This window comes from Strigops habroptila, chromosome 2 (assembly GCF_004027225.2).
Source record: "Strigops habroptila isolate Jane chromosome 2, bStrHab1.2.pri, whole genome shotgun sequence".
In the NCBI taxonomy this organism is placed as follows: Eukaryota; Metazoa; Chordata; class Aves; order Psittaciformes; family Psittacidae; genus Strigops; species Strigops habroptila.
Window position 1 is genome coordinate 15,984,041 of NC_044278.2, and position 20,224 is coordinate 16,004,264.

General features: G+C 43.4%; 1 protein-coding gene across 5 annotated transcripts in view; it reads right to left on the reverse strand.

The window, feature by feature from the left end:
- Positions 1-7,812: 7,812 nt before the first annotated feature.
- Positions 7,813-20,224, reverse strand: part of CD96 (CD96 molecule) — a 72,207-nt gene continuing 59,795 nt past the window's right edge. For all 5 annotated transcript variants that reach the window (XM_030471696.1, XM_030471697.1, XM_030471698.1 and 2 more), the window contains 7 exons: positions 19,828-19,881; positions 17,050-17,124; positions 14,256-14,333; positions 11,912-11,992; positions 11,091-11,180; positions 9,839-9,962; positions 7,813-8,776 (listed from right to left, as the gene is read on the reverse strand). In XM_030471696.1, the coding sequence (XP_030327556.1) occupies positions 8,668-8,776; positions 9,839-9,962; positions 11,091-11,180; positions 11,912-11,992; positions 14,256-14,333; positions 17,050-17,124; positions 19,828-19,881 (611 nt within the window). In that variant the 3' untranslated portion in view covers positions 7,813-8,667. The remainder of the gene's footprint in view (positions 8,777-9,838; positions 9,963-11,090; positions 11,181-11,911; positions 11,993-14,255; positions 14,334-17,049; positions 17,125-19,827; positions 19,882-20,224) is intronic.

Sequence of the window (20,224 nt, forward strand, 5' to 3'; positions counted from 1 at the left end):
ACAGGACTTGGAGACAACTGGTCTACTCCATCATATGGTAGTGAAAAAACCCAACAAACACTGCTCTGAAAGATAATTTTTCACTGTCAAATTAATAAAGGCTGAAAACTAAATATATTTTTTTATGTTTAAAAAGTCCTCTGTTTTGCCTGCAAGGAACTATTTTGGTTTTTAAATAAACAGGTATTTTTCATTTGGCATATGAATGTTGGCACATTATTCACAGAATGCTTTCATTAATATATAGTAAAACTGCTAATTGAGCTATATATTTAAAGTATACATAAATTTAATGTATCTGTAAATTCATATATGTTGACTATATATATTCATCTAATATAACATAATCTATCTTCCATAAATCTGCATTTTCCTTTTCGAGGAAGCAAACAAAGATATTTTGTGTTTAGAGCTTTGATACTGAACAATCTTCAAAACGGTGCAATTTTCTATGGGTTTTTAGATAGGTTTTCACAAAGCTCTCCTGACCTAGGGCTCCTCGCGCTCAAGGAGGATCATGGAGGGTAGGTTTGGCATGCGTTCAGCTGTCCTGCAGCCTTGCTCCCCCTTCCCATTAGGGCCACGTAGTACACTTGCCTTGGGTGCAGGAGAGAGCAGGCTATGCTACTCAAAGCCATACATATGGGATCATAAACTTTTTCTCTTGTAGTCAAATTTGTATCTTCAACTGAAAGACAGATTGTTATGTGAGAGCTCCAGTCCCTATTCCTGCAAGTTTATCTCCTTTAAACGACTACATTGCTTTACCGTCTTTCTCATGTTCCCACCATCGCAGCTTGAGACCACCCAGCAAACCAGCATGTGTGAATTCCTTAAACACGGTTGGCAGCCACAGCTGTTTCACAGTGTAGCTTTCCAGGATGGGAAAGCTTTGCAGTACAGGGGTAGCCATTTCACAGAGATTGATATATTCTTGAGGACATCTTTGTGCCTTTGGGGCAGTACTTTATTGTGGTCAGTGAAACTGTAAACACTGAAGCTGTATTCTAGAGCCAAAACAATTAAAGCTGAGTGCTGACGTGGTACCCTTGGTGTCCTTGCCAGGCCTCACCCCACATTTGCCATCTTTCAAATGACATGAGGAAGATGGATCGTGTATGACAGACGGCGGTGTCTGAAGGGGAACAGGCAGGGGTGTGCTCTGGTATAGAAAAAGGAGTCTAACCGACTTTACCACAAAAGCAGGTCTTGGCAGTCCTCTGCCATCAGGTCAGCTAGAAAAGAGAGGGGCTAAACTGCAGGAGAAAAAGAATCTCAAACCTGCCCTCTTCACAGCCTCCCAAAAGTCTCTGACCCTTTCCCATCACTTTTTAATGGTACTGGAGCATGTTACAGCTTTGGGGTACTTCAGGGCTACCACAGCGCAGTGACTGTCTCACTTGTTCACAGTTACATTCAGCATCCCCAACCTGTGACATGCAGAGTGAGTGCACCCAGGCTCTTGTGGTTAAGATGGTTTCTAAACCTCCAGGCTTCAAAGGACATTTAGACTGTGTGGGACACCAACAGCTCGAAATCAGAATGAGAAGGGAAGAAGGAGACTTCAGCTGTGAGAATCAGATGCAATGCACAGATAACCAGTAACCAGTAGCAGAACTTTCTTAGGGTCCAAAAATCCTTCCTGTGCTTTTCTAGAAAAGAACAACATTAAATTGTGTGTTCTTTTCCCCAAAACCTCAACCTCTTTCCATCTCCACAAAACTCTGTAATTTTATTCTCTAGTCAGTACCAAACCCTGCAATGATGAACATTAATTGCAATGGCCAGAGGGAGCAAATGTGCATTAATAATACAATTTTATTTTCTGCAGACTAAACCCACAAATTATCTGGGGTCTTGCCTCTTGAGATCATTCAACTGCTCCACTTCAAGCATATTTTTAAGTGGCTGCAAAAATGAATACCTAAGCAGGGAGGAAAAATATCATTCTATTGACTTTTTTTTTTTTTTTATATTCTACATCAAGGTCAGTAGGTTGTTGGATTTTTCCATGTTGCTGTGAAGCATTCACATATGAATCACCTTCAGCAGTGAGGATGGCCTGACTTTACTATCTATTTTCCCCCATGGCTTATGTAGCCATATTTATGCCTTTTATGGGTTTACTGAAAGAGTTCAGCTATTCCCTTGTGCCGCAGCGCAGAGTACAAGCACACTCCATGGGCAGCCCAGACAGCCTAGCAGCTGAGATCCCATTCCCGCAGCCCTAACCCTCCTATTTTCAAATACGTAGTAAAAAGGTTAGCTGTGCGGATCATGCTGATGCTATTTAAGCACTTAGAGGCATATGGTTTTTGCTGTTAGTCAATTCCAAACACACAAACGTGCTTTACTTGAATTTTAACACATGGCTTTTGGGCTGCCGTACACAGAATATAAAGCCAGAACAATGAACTTTTAAAAGTGCTTCAAAGCAATGGAAAACAAATTGATAACATCAAGTGCTACAGGGAGCTTAGCCTCCTTCTCCTTACCATGTTGAATACCCTGATAACATGTGTCCCATTATTCAACAGGGGGCATTGCTACTGTTAAAAAGCTTTCGGTTAGTGTTTTCAAAATCTTCCGAGTCCAAAATCTACTGTGCCATGTAAATTCCAAATCCTTACTGCAATTTATCAGCAGACAATAGATCAAAGAGGTTTTTGAAATGGCTTATGTGTCATCTGCGTATTTTAAAGGTCACTTTGCTACTGATGAGAGGAAAACTGCAGGATTCACTCTCACAGAGAGAAGCTAATTGCTCAACATTTCATGTAAGTATATCCAGACTCTTCCAAGCTGTTCATTACCATTTTTGCCCTGACTGTAATGGAATTATTTAACATTTAAAACCATCAGACACACTTAATCACAAACCTCTGTAGACACTGCTGAATTTAAAGCATCGCCTCTTCAAGTGCAGCAGACCAAATAGCAGTGTTCATTTCCCATTTTACAGCAAATCAAAAAACCACTGTGACTATCACAGCACTTTTTGCACTTCCTAAGTACATTGCAAATACTTAGATGACTATCAGATAATATACCCTTTATAATATTGACTTCCCTCCTTTTTCTGTCCACCACTCATAGCCTCAGTGTCAGTTCATATCAATATATTACCCGCTTTGCTCTCCCGCCTTTGTTTGCTTGCTTGCTTCTTTAAAGCAAGCCCTTGGCATCTGCTAGTCTGTTTGACAATAGCAAGCTATTCAATACTTCATTTACACCGCATGAGGGTGTTTCAAGCTGTGCAGGATGCCAGAGTTAATTTGGAAGTCCTCCTGTCTGGAAGGGAACCAAGGGGCAAACAGATGCATTATTTTTCTACTGATTAAAAATCTTACTGGGGCAACCTGATACAAGAGACTTGGAAAGGAAGAAGATGAAACATCCCGCACCAGACTGGAAGAGGATGTTTGAAAGATGTTTTTAAAGAGGTTGTTTTAAACAGATGGAAAAGAAGTTTTAAAGACATAATCCCATGCTCCCTGAAATCAAATAATCTTTGCTCAGGACTTCCCCAAGCTTTGTCTTGTCCTTAAGGAATCATTTAAAATATAATATGATTTCATATTATTTCCAGTAAAATCTCCTTAGACAGGATTAAGTAATCATTATCCCCCTGCAGAGCTTTTTAAAAGCTTTCCATTGGCTTATTGCTCAAAGTTAATTGCAGAGTCAGGAAGAATTAGCTACTAACATAAACAATAAATACAACAAAATTTCCCCTTTATGTACTGCTTCTTCTGGAGTTTAAGCATACACAGATCTTTCTAATGTTTGCCTGCTCTGATAAGCGATGGCTTTAAATCCAGCAAAGACTGCATAAGGTCACTAATACCCTGTTGTGGTTAGCAGGTGTCATTTCTGTACACAGCTTTTTAAAACAAACACATTCATAAAAATGAACCCAGAGCACCTCACAAGGCTTCCAACACAGTTGCAATGAGGAAAATATCTCTCTGAAAGAGAAGGCTCTGTAGGTCCGTATTAAGATGGGCTTTTTCCCCAGGACTATTATCAGGGACTCTTAACATATGAGTTGGGCTTTGGGATGGCCAGGCAGCGTGAGCTCTCCCACAGCCTGCTCCCAGGCACCGCCACGCTACCGCCCGCGCTGCAGTGACTGGAGCACACCTTGCAAACTATAGGGGTGCTTCTTAAATAAGCAAGCCAAGCTTAATTAATTTACAGGACCAAAAGGTGCCTTGTAAGAAAAGCCACTGCAATGCAGTTTTAAAAGGAGGCATGATTCAGGGGCAGAAGGTCATTCAGGAGGATTAAGGCTTGGTGGGGTGGCTGTCTGGCATGCCAGGACCAGGGCATCCTCTAAGCTCGCAGCTGTCCCCTCCGCTGCTGAGACGCGGAAGCCAGGCGGAGGTAGAGGACACCCGCCTGCCCCATGCACCACAGGCCTGGGGCTGGCAGCCATTCCCTGCCTGCAGTGAACAAGGTCCGCGCCACCTGGACACAACCATCAGGAATACGAATTGGAGAGTGCTGGGGAAAGTCATTCACTTCACTGAGTCCCGGCCCTGCCACTGACTTCGCAAGGCGCATGAGTAACTGAAAACAAATACAGGAAACAAACTTCTTTCTTTTATCCTCCCCCTAGCCCTTGCAACGTGCTGTTTCCCCAGGCGCAGAGGAAAGCCACCTGCACATACAACCACCTTGCTGCTTAGCTTTCCAAGGTGTTGCTTTTACAGCTGTGTAGTGCAAATATTAAAGACCATATGCAGCAGAAACACCTTATTTCACAGTATTACATTTATGTTATATGTGACCTCAGATTCTGACTCAGGTCTGCTTTACAGGTTTTACTGTGTTACAGATTTGCATTTAGCAATATAACACTGTGCTGGTTTTGGCTGGGGTAGAGTTCATTTTCTTCATAGTAGCTTGTATGGAGCTGTGTTTTGGGTTTGTGCTGGAAAGAGTGCTGGTAACACAGGGATGTTTTAGTTACTGCTGAGCAGTGCTTACACAGAGCCAAGGCCTTTTGTGCCTCTCACCCCACCAGCGAGTGGCTGGGGGTGCACATGAGGTTGGGAGGGGCCACAGCCAGGACAGCTGACCCCAACTGATCACAGGGATATTCCACCCCATATCGTGCTCAGTATATAAAGCTGGTGGAAGAAGAAGGAAGAGTGGAATGTTGAAAGTGATGGTGTTTGTCTTCCGAAGTCACTGCTAAGCTGTGACGAATCCCTGCTTTCCTGGAGATAGCTGAACCTGCGCCTGCCGATGGGAAGTGAAGAATGGATTCCTTGTTTTCTTTGCTTACATGCGAAGCTTTTGCTTTACCTGTTAGACTGTCTTGATCTTAACCCAGGAATTTTCTCACTTTTACCTTTCCGATTCTCTCCCCCATCCCATGACGGGGGGAGCAAGTGAGCAGCTGAGGGGGCTGAGCTGAGCTGCTCAGCTCAAAGCCAAGACTCTGTAACAAAAATCTTATTTATACCCATGCAGCAAGCTTTAAACACGTTACTCTTATAGAAAAGCTTGTCTCTGACACTCCTGTAGTGTCACTTCAGCCATTTGCTGTCTTCACATTTTTCAAGACCTCAGGGGTAGTTTCCCAGGTGGCACTTCAAGCATCTGGTAACTTTATCTGGTCCAAATTATTCCAGGATTGGAATAAGAACCCAAGTCCAAGCTGAAGGATTTGAGCCTATGCACTGGTGCAGCTGATGCCAAAAATAATGGCTTCAGAGTTGGGTTTTTTTTTTCTGTTTAAATTAAAGCAGGGGTAAATTTTGAACCTGATCGCAATTCTTTAGTAACTGTATGTTACATGCTTATCCCAGTGAGGGGCAGATGAAGTCAAACATAAATAGAAATTATCCTGCACTCAATTTAGCTGCAGAAAACTGGAAGGACGGGGATGGGGGCTGGCAGGTGGGGTTCTCTCTCCCTCTTTCCCCCCAGTCCCACATGTTCGCCCCTCTGCAGCTGGCAGGAGAGGGCAGGCATCCTCCTTGTCCCCGTCTATCAGTCAGCCGGTGTGCCACGGGCAGGAGGGAGACGCCTCCACCCCGCAGCATCCCCCCCATCCCGCTGCTCCGGCCCGGGCCCCGGCGGGGCGGGATGGAGGGGACGGGCTCCGCTCGCCGCCGGCTGCGGTGCTGCGGTGCCACCTGCTGGTCGGCTGCGGGAGCGCGGCTGCGGCGCCCGGCGCTGTTTCCTCGGCTCGGAGGGGAGCTCCGAGGAAAGCTCCCCTGGAGAGGCTGGAAGCGCTCCTCAGCCAGGCGGGAGTGGCCTGGAGGTCTCTGCGTGGCTGAGCCAGTTTTGCGGGAGCAGCGTCCTTTGGGACGGGTGGGGCAGGGAGGCGGACGAAGCTCCTGGTGGCTCTCCCTGCAGCCTGGCTCTGTTAGCAGGTCGTGGTGTTTTCCCAAAAGCAAAACCTCAGTGCCAGAGGGAACATCTCCGACCTGAATCAGACGTGGGGATTAAAATGTCCTAGATGATAAAATAACCCCTCTTTGACACTGTGCTGTGGAGTCTGCTATCCACCTCTAATGACAAGGAAGCAAGCCGTGGCTGGCTGCGTCCCTTGGAATATGGCTATCCAGCTTGCTTTTTTCCCTGACTTCTTTGTTTAGAAGCAAAAAGCTGCCTTCTTTTGCAGTGACTGATAGCATGAAAAGTTGAACTACTTTGCTTCTACAAACCCATACAGACAAGAAACACTCAAATTAATATTGAGCCTTCCCTGCATGCAAAGTCCGTACAGTTTTGTAGGAAAGAGTTTTCTGTTAAGCACAGATATTGCCTTAGTGATACATTTAGAACTGCTTGTGCTATAAGGTAAACAATACAACAAAATACTTTTAAAAAGGTCTGTCAAATCATTCTTTCCAGTAAGTCATTCATTCATCTGAAGTCCCATGAAGTACAGTGCTTTGAACCCTGATACTCATTGACCAGTGTTTAGCAGTAAATAAAGCAAATCTCTAAACCAGAATACCAGTTTTAAGCTTGATATGATTGAGTTTTAGTTGATTTGCATTAATTACAGAAATACCATTGTGTTAACAATATATTTTCCAACAAGCTTGGAGGGACAGTTTCTTGGCTTGCTGAAGGTAACATAAGACCACACTGCTGCCAAGAACAGTGCTCCTGCTGCAGTTCGTGTGCCTTGCATTGTTGACCACACAGCTGCTGACCTGGTTGGGAGCTCTGCAGTGGGCTGAGCTGATCCCACCCTCACTATGGACATTTAATCATGAGTGAAAATGCAAGGAAGTACACAGCCCTGGCAGAACAGAATTGTAAAATGGTTTGGGTTGGAAGGTACCTTAAAGATAACGTAGTTCCAGCCCTCCTACCACGGGCAGGGACACCTTCCACTAGAGCAGGTTGCTCCAAGCCCCTGTGTCCAACCTGGCCTTGAACAATTCCAGGGATAGGGCAGCCACAGCTTCTCTGGGCACCCTGTGCCAACGCCTCACCACCCTCATAAGGAAGACTTTCTTCCTAACATCTAATCTAAAACTATCCTCTTTCAATTTAAAGCCGTTCCTCCTTGTCCTAGCACTACATGCCATTGTAAAAAGTCCCTCTCCAGCTTTCTTGTAGTCATTGGAAGCTGCTATAGGGTCTCCCCAGAGCCTTCTCCAGGCTGAACAATGCCAACTCTCTCAGCCTGTCTCCATAGGAGAGGTGCTCCAGCACCTCTTTGTGGCTTTGGGTAAGACTGGACCGTCTCTTCCACGGGCTTAAGCCACCTGTGAAACTATCCCTGAGTTCTTGAAAAATGTGAAGATAGTGAATGACAGAAGCTCATTAAGACCAAAGGAGAATAAAATTATTATATTCCTTTTTTTTCTTCACATGAATCGTAGGTATAATTTCAGAAAAGCAGACTCAAGAGTGATTATGGTTTCAAAGGCACAGCACTTCCAAAAGGACCAGCATTTTCCATTATCTTTAGGGTTCTTATTCATTTCAGTCCTCAAGTCTCTGGTCCATGGGTGGCTTGTACATGAGCCCAAAGTTGATTCTTTCTTGTGACACCAACAACGGCAACTGGTTCTTCTTCACAAACAGTCCCACCAGGCTTGCACTGAGCCCTTTTTTCTCCCCACCATCCTGTGCTGCAACCCCATGACGACAGACGCAGCCTCTTTCTTTCCATGTAAGGTGCTGACTATTTTATGTTTGGTTTCACAGCAATACAAAATTACATATTGGTTCATATTAGTCAATATTTGTATAGTAAAAAAATAATAATTGTAAGAATGGCTCGTGTAGGTATCAAAAAGCTTGTGTTAAACCAACGTTTCCTATGTAATCGTGGTGCCCATAAGGCAGAGCTGTCATCTCTATACACTTAGTAAAACAAAAGGCTGGTGGAGTGATGTGTTAATCTGTTCCCATTAACAAGGCAGCAAATTCCCACTTGATCACGCAATTCAAATTAAGCACATGTAATCTCATGGTGACACTCACAACAGTGTTAATGTAATGCATACATAGAGATAGACGGGATGAAGTAAGTGTCCTCAGGAGTGCTCAGCTTCCAGCATTGATGTCATTTAGGCGCTCTGAATTTTAATATGGGTCATTAACACCAAACTTCTGTAATTGCTGTTTTAAAGACAAAGCCTTTTAACTGTGTCAGTCTTCTGCGCACAGGCGGTGTAGGCAATGTTACAGGTTTTCCAGCTCGTGGCAGGATGGGGTGGTCCCATCAGATTCCACCATGGAGGCATACTTTATCGGAGGTGGCGGTGGCTTGAAAGATGGAGGTCTGTCCATTCTGAAATTGAAGAGAAAAAACGCACTATTACACAAAAGCTGTATAAAGGACTGATGCAAACGTTCTCAGGAGGAGGTAGATGGGCACTAAGTCATTATAAGAGCACCTGACATATGCTTTTACATAGCATGACTTCCCTGTTTCTGTTCTATAGCCTCAGTGCACCTCCGGGTATTCATTTGGCTTTCTCAGCTCCCGCCTCACAATTTTACTTTATTCATGCTTTAAAAGAATGGATCGTGGTCCTGGTGAAGCATTCAAAACCCTTGCAGAGTTTTTTTGTTCACACTGCTCTCTGAAGGTATATTTAAAGAGTCAACTTTTCTTTTGTTAATTTATAGGCCAAGTTAAAGAAAGGTCCCATCCCAAATCAGTGAAAAAAATTAATCCCATTTTTACCTTTGATATACAGGATTTGCAGTCGTGTTTCAAAAGGGTTTTTTAGAACCGCAAATGATTCATTAACACCATGCTTTTTCAAACATTTTAGTAATGTTAGTAAGATTAAAAATAATTGGCTGTTAGATACTGCTTTCATCAGTAGATCTCCGAGTGCTTTAGTAGGGAATTAAACTTTGGTAATAATTACAAACTCAATGCTTCTTTGACTGGGATTAAGTTTTAGGTAGCCTACTTTCACATATATTATTCACAACTGAAATAGAGTTACCCTAGAAGTACAGTTTCATTAAAACATGTCCTCAAGTAACCATGCAAAATGAGAGAGCAAAAGCAGCTGGCAGGGAGGCTAATAGAAGTGGGGGGCTCTGGGGAAAAAAAATTGACTTGTATTCTTCCCTCGCGCCCTGAAGCTGCATCGCAGCTCTTTTTTTAAAGTTTATTTTATAGATAACCCACAGTACAGATGAAAGGACTGAGAACACTCCACGTTTCCTACTGCTGTATGACAAAAAATAGCAGCAGCAATCCATGTACTTAAAGGCCTTGTGCAGGATGGGTAATCTCAAGTGAAAATGCGTAAATCCAAACAGCTGGGTTAGAGTTTATGCTGTCCTCTGCGCCACCCCTCCCACCCCTGCGGTTCCCCTTCCTAGTACTTACATCTCTTTCTGGTACTGACACCATTTCCTGATGCCCACAGCTACTAGAAAACTGCAGGAGAGGAGCAGGACAGCCACCGCTGTTGGCCAGGGGAAGTGACTGGTTATTGTGTTCCTCACACCACCTAGAAGGGACACAGGAAACAGAGCTCAGCTGAACATCCTCAGAGAGGAGACAAATCTGGTCTTGCTGCCTGTGGCTCGCAGCCCCCAGGCACAGAGCTGGTGACGATGCAGCCCAAAATCAACACTGGACTGCCAGGTTCCCAGGCTGAGAATCCCAAACTCTGAGCATTGCAGCTCTAATTTATGGACTTCACTCACTTTTGTTCTGACTGAGTTTGTGATCTGATTTCAGCCACCCATCCATTCACATGATGATGTTATTCAGGCACAGGCTGGCTAGTGTTTAATCTGAAAACCAGTGGTTTTGTCTGTTTCTCTCTGGGCTTCTTTAAGGGGAAGCACATTGCGGTGCAGCCAGGCACAGGTGCTCACCCCAGTCCTCCTCCTCACTGGCTCATTTTTCATGCCACTGACAAGAAACCCTGCTGAAACATCTGGCCAAAGACACAGACACTTTTTGGGGTGGGCTCATTTTGATGGCATAGCAACCCTGCCTCTCCCTTGCTGCCTCTCCTGCTTGTAGTGCTGGGATCCCCCCACTTCTGCACAGCCACACTTGAGGGGTGCTGGTGGCTGGAAGAGGTGCCCTCAGGGTCCCAGCTACGGGGAAAAAGGAGAGGAGGAGTATGGACCTCCTCCAGCTGCCACTGAGTGTGCAGTAGTGGGCTGGGTGCCAGAGAGGCCTGAAGCACAAAGATCACTGGGTGATACCACCTCAGTGTCACCTCCCGTTGTGCTCGTGTCATGACCCTTCGCAATGCTGATCATACTGGGATGTCACTCAGCATGGGTCTCAGCCGCACTGGTAGCCAGTGCTGTGGCTGGGCACCAAGTCCACCACACTGCACGAGCCATGAGTGGCCCCTGGGGCACAAGGAGTGTGACTGGCCAAATTTTGCTGCTGGAAGAAACTATGCACTGGGGCACTGCTTGCAGATGCAGGGAGAGAGCAGGAATGCCAGAAGGCTGCAAGAACCTGCAGCTGTGACGCCTCTTTTCATCTCTTCTCCCTTTTTTGAACTCCCTTGGTCAACTGTACATGATGCTTCAGATCTCGTGCTCCTCTGCTTTTCTGGCTTACTGCAACGGCATGCTGAAAGCAGAGGTTTTGTAGGATAATGTCTCACCAGTAGTATTGAGCAGACTGCTGGTAGTAAAGAAATCTTCCCCTCTGGTAACTGAAATCAGCTGGTCTGTGATGCTGAAGGACAGGTTACCTAGAAAGATATGGGCACAGAACACTTTTAGGAACTTATTTGGGGGTTTTTGTTGTTTGCCTTTTTTTTTTTTTTTTTTAAATGAAGGTTGTGTTTCAAACCCATTGTTGTTCACCCTGCTGAAGGCTGGAAATCGAACTCCAGAAACAGGGTGTCAAAATTCTTTTGGCAAGACTCCTACATTTTTGGCCTACGACCCTGTGTTAGACAAAAAATGTGTTTTTATCAAATTAAAGAATAGAAAGAAAGGAAAGGAGAAAAGAAAAGAGAGAGAGAAAGAAAGAGAGAAAGAGAGAAAGAGAGAAAGAGTAAGAAAGAAAGAAAGAAAGTGTTAGAAAACACCCCTTAAGATGTTCCAGCAACACAACATTGAGCTGCACAGCAGTCTGGGAGAATGATAAGCTTTTTACCTCTTTGATGGTAATGAAGAGCTAAAGATATTAAGTGGCTTAGTAGCAACACAAAGAGTATGCCTCTGCCATGACTGAGTGAAACCTCAGTCTCCTCTGTCAAGTACTGTGTCTGAACCACAAAAATAATCTTTCATCTGTTTGTAGACAGATATTTAGCCGTTCTTAATACAGCTAAGCTACCTATGTTTAAGATCAGTGCTGCCTAAGGATACATTCCTGTTTTTTCTAGCCATCTCCGTGTTTGCATCTTCCGAAATAATAGCTAAAATATGCGATTAAACAATGGCACAGCATTTCCAGAGCTGCCACGGCACTTACGATACATCAGGGTTGTGTTTTTGGAGGAGCGCGTGGCATTCCTGAGGCTTTGAGGGGATTCGGTGGTAGAATCATTCAAATCTGTACAAAAAGAAATAATGCCCTTCAATTATCTTACAAGCCTGTACGTGATTGCATCACTAGGCTCAACTGTGGCTATTTTATACCTTTCGCTTTTGTCTGATGCAAACAACAAATGAAATAACAAAAGACACCTGAAAGTCTCTAGTATAATTGCTGATTTATAAATCCAAGAAAAAAAAAATCCACCGTTTAAACAATGTAAATGAGTAACTAGAGCCAGGAAAATCTCTTTCTTATGAGATGTTGGTTCTGATTGAAATTGAGCACTCAAGTTTTATATGTATATATGTATGTATGTATGAAGAGAAGGCTCCAGGGAGACCTTATAGCAGCCTTCCAGTACCTAAAAAGGGCCTACAGGAAAGTGGGAGAGGGACTTTTTACAAGGATGTGTAGTGACAGGACAGAGGGGAATGGCTTTAAACTGAAAGAGGCTAGATTTAGATTCACTATGAGGGTGGTGAGAAACTCGCACAGGTTGCTCAGAGAAGCTGTGGATGCCCCATACCTCTAAGTGTTCAAGGCCAGGTTGGGTGGTGCTTTGAGCAACCTGGTCTAGTGGAAGGTGTCTCTGTCTGTGGCAGGGGGCTTAGAAGTAGATGATCTTTAAGGTACCTTCCAACCCAAACCATTTTATGATTCTATGTTTGTATGTATGTATTAAAAAGCCCTACCAAAATGAGTCCAATTTTAGGGCATTCTAAAAATTGGACATTAATTCAATTCAGTTCTTCTTTTCTCCTTGTTTATTAGGTGTTTATTTTTATGGGCACAAGCATGCTAGATCTGTTATGTTAAAGTTATATATAAAAAAAAGTTATATATAAAAAAATATATATATAAATATATATATATAAAGTTATATATATAAAAAAAGGATATAGACTGAAGAGATTCCACAGCACAGTGCTCTATATAGCATGCTGATGAGCACTACTTATTATAATTTACATAATGGCTAGTGTTAGAGCCTTTGAGGATTGAACCGATAATGGCAATCCCTGTTGTACGAGCCCAGTGGCCCTGGGAAAGCACAGGGACTCATGCTGGTATGCCTCAGCAGGAACACTGGTGCCAGTGTGCTCTGAAATTACCCTCAATTACAGCTGCCAGACTGAGGACCCTTCAAGGCCATGCCTCAGCTGGTAATCAGGCTATGGAGAAGCAATGGTAGGGATGTAGCTATGAGTGGTGCAGAGCACAGTTCCTCCTGTAAATGGTAGTGTAATTCAGCATGCTTTCAGCAAAAATTGCAACCAACAAGCTGTGCCAGGGCAGGATCATGAAGCATTAGAAGTTGTCACAAGGTTTCAGTCTAAATGCATGGTTGTGGGTTATATGCAGGTAAATAAGCACTGGAGTGCTGCCAAAAACATATTCAGAAAATGGAAAGTGGCTGCTACATTTGCACTTCAGCCAAAAGAAGACTGACATACAAATGCAAAAGTGCATTGACAAGCCCTGCCTGTTCCAAAAGCACAAAACCAAAGATGTTAAAGAAGAGAGTAACTTCCATCTTTCTGCTGCTGAGCAGAGATTTTCTAAAGGGAAAGATTTATGAAAAAATGCCCACCTCTGGGGTTTCCTTTATTGATTTATTGATCTTTAATGAGGCCGCCTTTCAATGTTCTATTAGCCAGGCTTTATTGCCCCACATTATCTCATTGCTGCTCTGTGATTTTATTTAGCTGCTCCAGTAATTTATTTCATCTATAAACTACCCTCGGCACTCACTACATTTGCCTAGCAACTCTCTCGATTTTAATATTATCAAATTAAATATGTCTAATAAAACCAGGATTCTCAAATGATTCTTTGTTCCTCTTCTGCTGCTGCAAATCCTTGACAGCTTGGAAGACTCAAGGCTTCATCTTCTACCTCACTGCAACTCTACAGGAGAATTGCTTCTGTGAAGTATTGAAAAGCTGGTACAGATTACACCACCCAAATTTGACCTCTGCTCAGACACAACTTTTCTGTGTTTAGTACTAGTTTATGCATGGTGATGTGACAACTATCAACTAGCAGCTGAAAATAAGCACCACAGAGTGAATGTTCGTGGCAAAGGCATCACAAACAGGAGCACATAGAGCCAAGTACCTGCTGCTGCACTTTCAGTGAGATACTCCAGATGACTTTAGATTTGCAACCCAACACCTGCTAAGTTGGTGCCACATTTGAACTTTGCAGCACCCATAATTGGCTTCATAACTCCCCTGGTACAGTCCTACAAAGCAAAGGAAATGCATCATCTACTCACATGCTGTTGTCAAACTCTCATTAAATGCTGCGGTGCTGGTATAGGTTTTTGTTTCTGCTGTAGAAATCAGTGCTCCTGCTGAAAACACACAAGCTTGTAAACATTGCTGTAGAGGACCTTATCACTTGTTTTTCATTTTTTCCTCTTCCTTCCCTGTTTCCTGACTAATGAGGTCAAATGGTTGAAACCTACTACTTGATATATTGGCTTCCCTCAGACAAGCACTATACAACTCTGTGTCTGATTTGAAAGTCTAGCACAAGCTAAAAACTCGAGAGGAGTTTGGCGTGATGGGTAAATAAACTTTGAAAAAACATATGGGGCATTTAAGCATGCATTTTAGGATTTCAGCTGAGTTTCAGTTGAAACTCAATAGTTCCAAGTGCAGTGGCTTGTTTCAACCTGAAGCCAGTAGAGTGATGAACAAACATACGTAAATCAGAATTTAGACAGGGTTTCACAACTTCCAGGGAGCCAAAACTGTTTTCACAACTAGTAGAGAGAAGTTTTGAAGAAGTTAGTATGTAGGAGCACACCTTCAATACCTGGTGCCAAATGACTATTTAACATATTCCATTAATCTTTCTCTGAAGTGCTAAGTATTCTAGAGCTCAACTACCTATTTATCTGATATTCAAACACAGACAGATGGTGGTTAGCAACTAGACCTCTATTTTCCCAAGAGAACTATTTCACACTTACTAAAAAGAGTCCATCTTTCCTAACACCTGTCTCATTTTTAGAGAAGTATCATTAAGCCATCTGAACAAATCTGAGAAGGTGAAATGCAGCTGTAACCCAGCACTCAAAGCCTGAGCATTTCTGGGCTCAGAGATGGAGCTATCGTGGAAGCTAAGCAAAGACTGGGCTGCAGTTTCAACAGCCTTGGTTTTGTCTCCCTTCCTCCTTCTCCTGCCTGTATCTGTGCACTCTTCCCTTGTATCAATTCCCAGCTGTCTCTTGGATGTTCACTAAAAACTTGCAAAATAACGAGAACTGAACCAACCCCCTTTTTACAATGGAAGACTTAGACTTGAGTTCCTGACTCAGCTGCAGCCCTAACAGTCTGCTCAAGAAGCTGATGGTGGCACCAGTGTGGTAACCAGCAGCATGCCAGAGAGGAGAAGCATTAACCCTCAGTCAGCACACCACAACTGCCACATGTCAGGGGCATTGGTTAAAAGGCAGTTATTTCCTGGTCTATTAATAGAAGACAAATAGTTCAGTGCCAATTCACACTATAACTTTGACCTCGTGCCTTCTCAAATAGTGAAGATATATAATCGAGTGAGGAGAATCCTCTCTGCTCATATTGCATATTTATAGCCTCTCTCATGAAACTGTTTGCAGAGACAGAAGGGCTTTCAGTCTACTTGGACAAGCACTTTGTTGCCAGGCTGGGAAAGTGTCTCTATTTTGAGGATGAGGAAGACAGCATGAGAATCAATAAGCCTTAATTTCAGTGCCTCTGCAATCTGTGTTCCTGCCCTGGCATATCTCAATCTAGATCTAGCCTCTTCATGCCCCAGAGTTTTACAATGTGTGATTCAGCTCCCAAACAGCACTGTGCTGGGGCAGGGTGAAGACTTGTGTTCAGCAGCTTCCTCCAGTGTTACCCCACACATTGCCCCTCGCATTGCTCACTCATCCCTGGATAAATACTGCTATAGAGTGATGTGACGTAGGTTACTTTAAGTGAAGGTTGCAGGGTTGAATTATACAGCTTAAGGAGGATGTTTGATGCCCCACGGGTTAGTGAAAGTTAGTCTGTTTACAGAACAAGGCTGCTGCAAATACCAAGGGCCAAATCCACTCCTGCCAGCTGCTGCCTCAGTGGTGAATCGTTTCTGAGCCGAAGCTTTGATGCTGCTATGGAGGGGAAGATGGAGTTTGACAACGACTTGCCAAGTTGCATCTTCCGCGTGCTGCCTGTGCTGCCATTTCACACGTGCTGTTTTGCATCCAGAATGGGAACGTGTGCCATGCCTGCATTCATTCAGGCCATGTAGCAGTGAGCATGCACCTTGCTGCTATTTGGGGCAGCCCCAATGCCATTCTAACTGCTGCTTAAAACCAGCCAGTCCTACAGGGATCAACAGCTGGGCTTCAAAATGGAAAGAGACTTTAAAGAAAAAAGTGTTCACAGACAGGCTGTGCTGCAGTCAGTGGGCTGGGATTGGTAGGCATCAATCCTTTATTTCAGGATCAGAAGGCAGGAGGTTTGCAGCTTCACCTGCTCTCGACTCAGACTGCTGCCACATCGTTGAGCATGTGCCAGCTGCTGGTGCCCATACTTCTCCCTGGGGAAGCGAGGTTTAACCCTTCCAAGTGCGTTACCATGCCCTTCACTGGCCTTGGTGTCACCAGCCTGGAGAAGAAATCACTGAGTCGAGTCATCTGCTGTAAACATTTTATTTATTGGTGCTTTTTATTTGTATTCCTGTGCTCCAATATTTGGGTTGCACTTTTTCTAGCTCTAATGTCAATTTATGTTTATAGGTATTAAATTAAAGAGGTACAAATAATAAATATTTTAAAAATGTATACTCAATGTCTGTTCAGCTTGCTGAAATTAATGCATATATCCTGAATGGAGCATTAAAAAAAGATAAAATCAGACAGCATTTTCTCATGTTTTTGAACTGTGGACTTCCTAGTGTACGATGTACTAAAAAAAGACTTCAGTGGACATTATGTTGTTTCCTACAAAAAATGCAAGGTGGTTATTGTGTTTATGCATCTTTCTCCTGCATTCTTGAAGCAATAGAGAAAGCATTTTGGCTGCATTGATTACCTTGTGTCATGGAAGCAGGAGGCAAGCTTGCTTGACTTCTGAAATCCAGAGAGGCCAAAGATGTCAACTGGTGCTCTAAAGACAAACAGATCACATTTAGTCAATAGGGTATTTAAAAAAATATATTAATAAATCATAAAACAACCAGGATCAAAGAGCTTGCAGTAGCTGTTGGGCAAGTGCAGACTGCAGCAGGAATCCTGCTGTTAGAGTTAGGGTTAAATGCTCAAAACACATCCCACAGATTCAAGCGGCACTCGGCGATGGCTGATGTTATTAATGCTGACCATTTCATGTGGGCTAGCTGTGTGCGTTATTCATTTACGTTTTTATACACAGGGTTCAGTTTAACTGCGTGGGGTGGATTAAGCACTTGATGATGGTGCTCCCCTCCCTGGCCAGGGCCTTGCCAGAAATGTTCCTGACAACACGCGGCAGGAGATCACCTGCTCTTGCAAGTTCTCCTCTCAGTTGCTGAAGATAGTTCTATATAGTTATCCACATGCATGCTCTGGTAAAGCAATGTTATTTATATCATTAATGAATGGGAATAATGTGCTACTATTGGGTCAATGAACAGTGGTGGGTTTAACTTTGCTGTCACATGCACCTCTCTGTCATAAAGGGACAAATTTATTCATAGTCGCATAGGGGGTTTTATTCCATTTTATAAAAAGGCATAAGAATAATATGTGATATTCAGCATGCTATCTTACATGCTGTCCTGAAATGACAGTTTTAACAGGATTTGTGTCAGATCACTTCTTGGTTAACTTCATAGCTCACAAATTCCTGTCCAGCAGCACATAGGCACTGTCACTGCCAGAGCGCACTGACCTTTCCCTGGCTCTGTGTACCTGACATTTAAGTAATGGTCAAGCAGAGATCCTGCATATATTGACCGAGTAATAAAGAAGGCTTTTTTTTTTTAACCCTTCCCTGAGGTGGTCAGAACAGCTGATGGAAGTGCTGAATTTCTGAGGTCTGTAACAAATCAAGGCAAACACTTTTACTCAGGGTGAGAAAGGTGTTTATTCTGCTTTAAAGAAGTGGGTGATTCAAAGATTCAAGAGTGAAAGTGCATCACACTGAATATTCAAATAATCTTTCAATGTACAACTCAGCCAAGTGGTCCAGTAAGTAATAAGAAGTATCTGAACTAACTGTGTGGGAAATTCCTAGGGAAACAAAGTTTTGGAGCCCTTGGGACCTCAACTCAAAAAGTAGAAGTGAGTTAAATGGTTTTATCCCATACAAACGGATGCACCTTATTAGCATGCATGTTGAAACAACATATATGACTGGTGGTGGCACCTCCATAGCTCCATCCATAAGGCATTTCAGAGATTGTAACTGTGACAGGAAATTTCAAGGACAATATGCACTGAAAAGTGCTCACTGAGTTCTTAAAGGAAATGAGAGGGAGCTAATTCCTTGTAATTAAAGAACTGCTAATAGGCTAGCCCACCACAGCAGAGGCACTATCCTGCCCAAGCAGCATTTACATCCTGGGTGAGATAAGTCTCACTTTTTTTTCCCCCAGAAGGTGAGCAGAGTACCCCCTGAGAGGGTTTAGGAAGAAGGATTAAATCTTCCCAAACGGTTCCACAAAGGAGGTTATCCATGAAAGTTCATACAGCCCATTAGGAAAACATACCTGGGAAGGCAGCCAGAAAGTACCTCTGTCTGATCAGGGTTGTTGGGAGGGCATTGGGCAGGGACTGACCCTCTGCAGCCTAAGGAGATAACTATCAACTCTCCAGCTGCTTCCCTTTGCAAGCATTTGTACCTCCTTCAGCTGTTCTGAGTGCTGCTCTTCCATTCTCATTTCGTCTTAGCCTCATCTGTGCTAACAGGGTTTCCATAGTAGCTGGCTGACATAGAAAGATTTCTTACCAAAGATGCAGCAGGTCTAAAAACCGGGGTAGAGGGGCATGTCAAGATATGCCCAGCTCCCAGTATGCTTCTGCAGAGTGTGCAAGTCAAAGCTGCAAGGGCTGCTTTGAGAGATCACCTTGCAGAGGCCAGCAGAGGACAAAGTCTCTCTCAGGGACCCCCACTACTGGGATGGCTTTCTGGTACCCAGCAGGGTATTGTCCGAACCCTCAGGGCCTGCCACACACAACCTGCACTTGCAGAAACAAGCTTACATAGAAACCCACACTTCTTCCCATGCTGCTTGTCTGCAGTGTTTCTCTGACACACCTCATGTAACCCACTGCTGAAATTCAGTGGCCTCCTATGCGGAGCAGAGCGAGCTGCTCCAGGAGAGGTGTCTCCAAAGGGCTTCAGCTGAAGTGTGGAGGGAACGATTTATCTCTCTGCAATAAGCTGATAATAAGACAAACTTGCAGGGGCAGACCACGGATTTGCCAAATTTACACAAATTAAGAAACATCCCATCAGTTCTTTAATTAGGAAAAAATGTTGAGATCTTGGCTGTGTACTTAAGCAGAAGGTAGAATCATTAGTAGAGCTGTTATTTTTAATTATCAGTTCAGTGCTGAAAGAGCTATATTCAAATGCCAGCTGATGCATCAGAAATAACAGTAAGTGCCCCTCAAGGCTGGAGTTTAATTATGCTTGAGCTTAATTATGATAGATGATGTCACCAAAATACCTGTTTATTGTGTTTGCTCTGGAATCATAGTTGCAGAGAGGAGTACATTACTACCCATCCAGAAACAAGTTTGCAAAGCCATTTCTCCAACAGCTGTAGGAATTCATAGACACACCTCTAACATAACCCAAGTTATTTTGTTCTCTAATTTATCCTACCTTCTGAAGCTATGGTGGTAAAAGCTTCGAATGAGGCTTCATTAGGCTTATTGTCTGTGAAGAAAAAAAAGAAAAAAGGAAGATGAAAGCAGTTCTTTAAAGTATCTCGGCTTTTGTCATGAAGGCTCAAAATTTAGTTTGGGGTTTGTGTCATATTGCGCATTAGGATGGTAGCTTCCTAGAACATAGCTGAGAATTAATGTAATTCTTTCCTTTCTGTCACATCTAAGTGCATTAACATTTTTATACAGAGTGCATCTATCTTAACATTAGCATAGCCTGCAGGCAAGAATGTAGACTGTTTTAATTGACAGCTCTCCAATTTGAATATATTTCTACAACACTGTAAAATGGGTGAAATGAGTCATTTTGGAGAAAAATGATCATTTATCTCCTT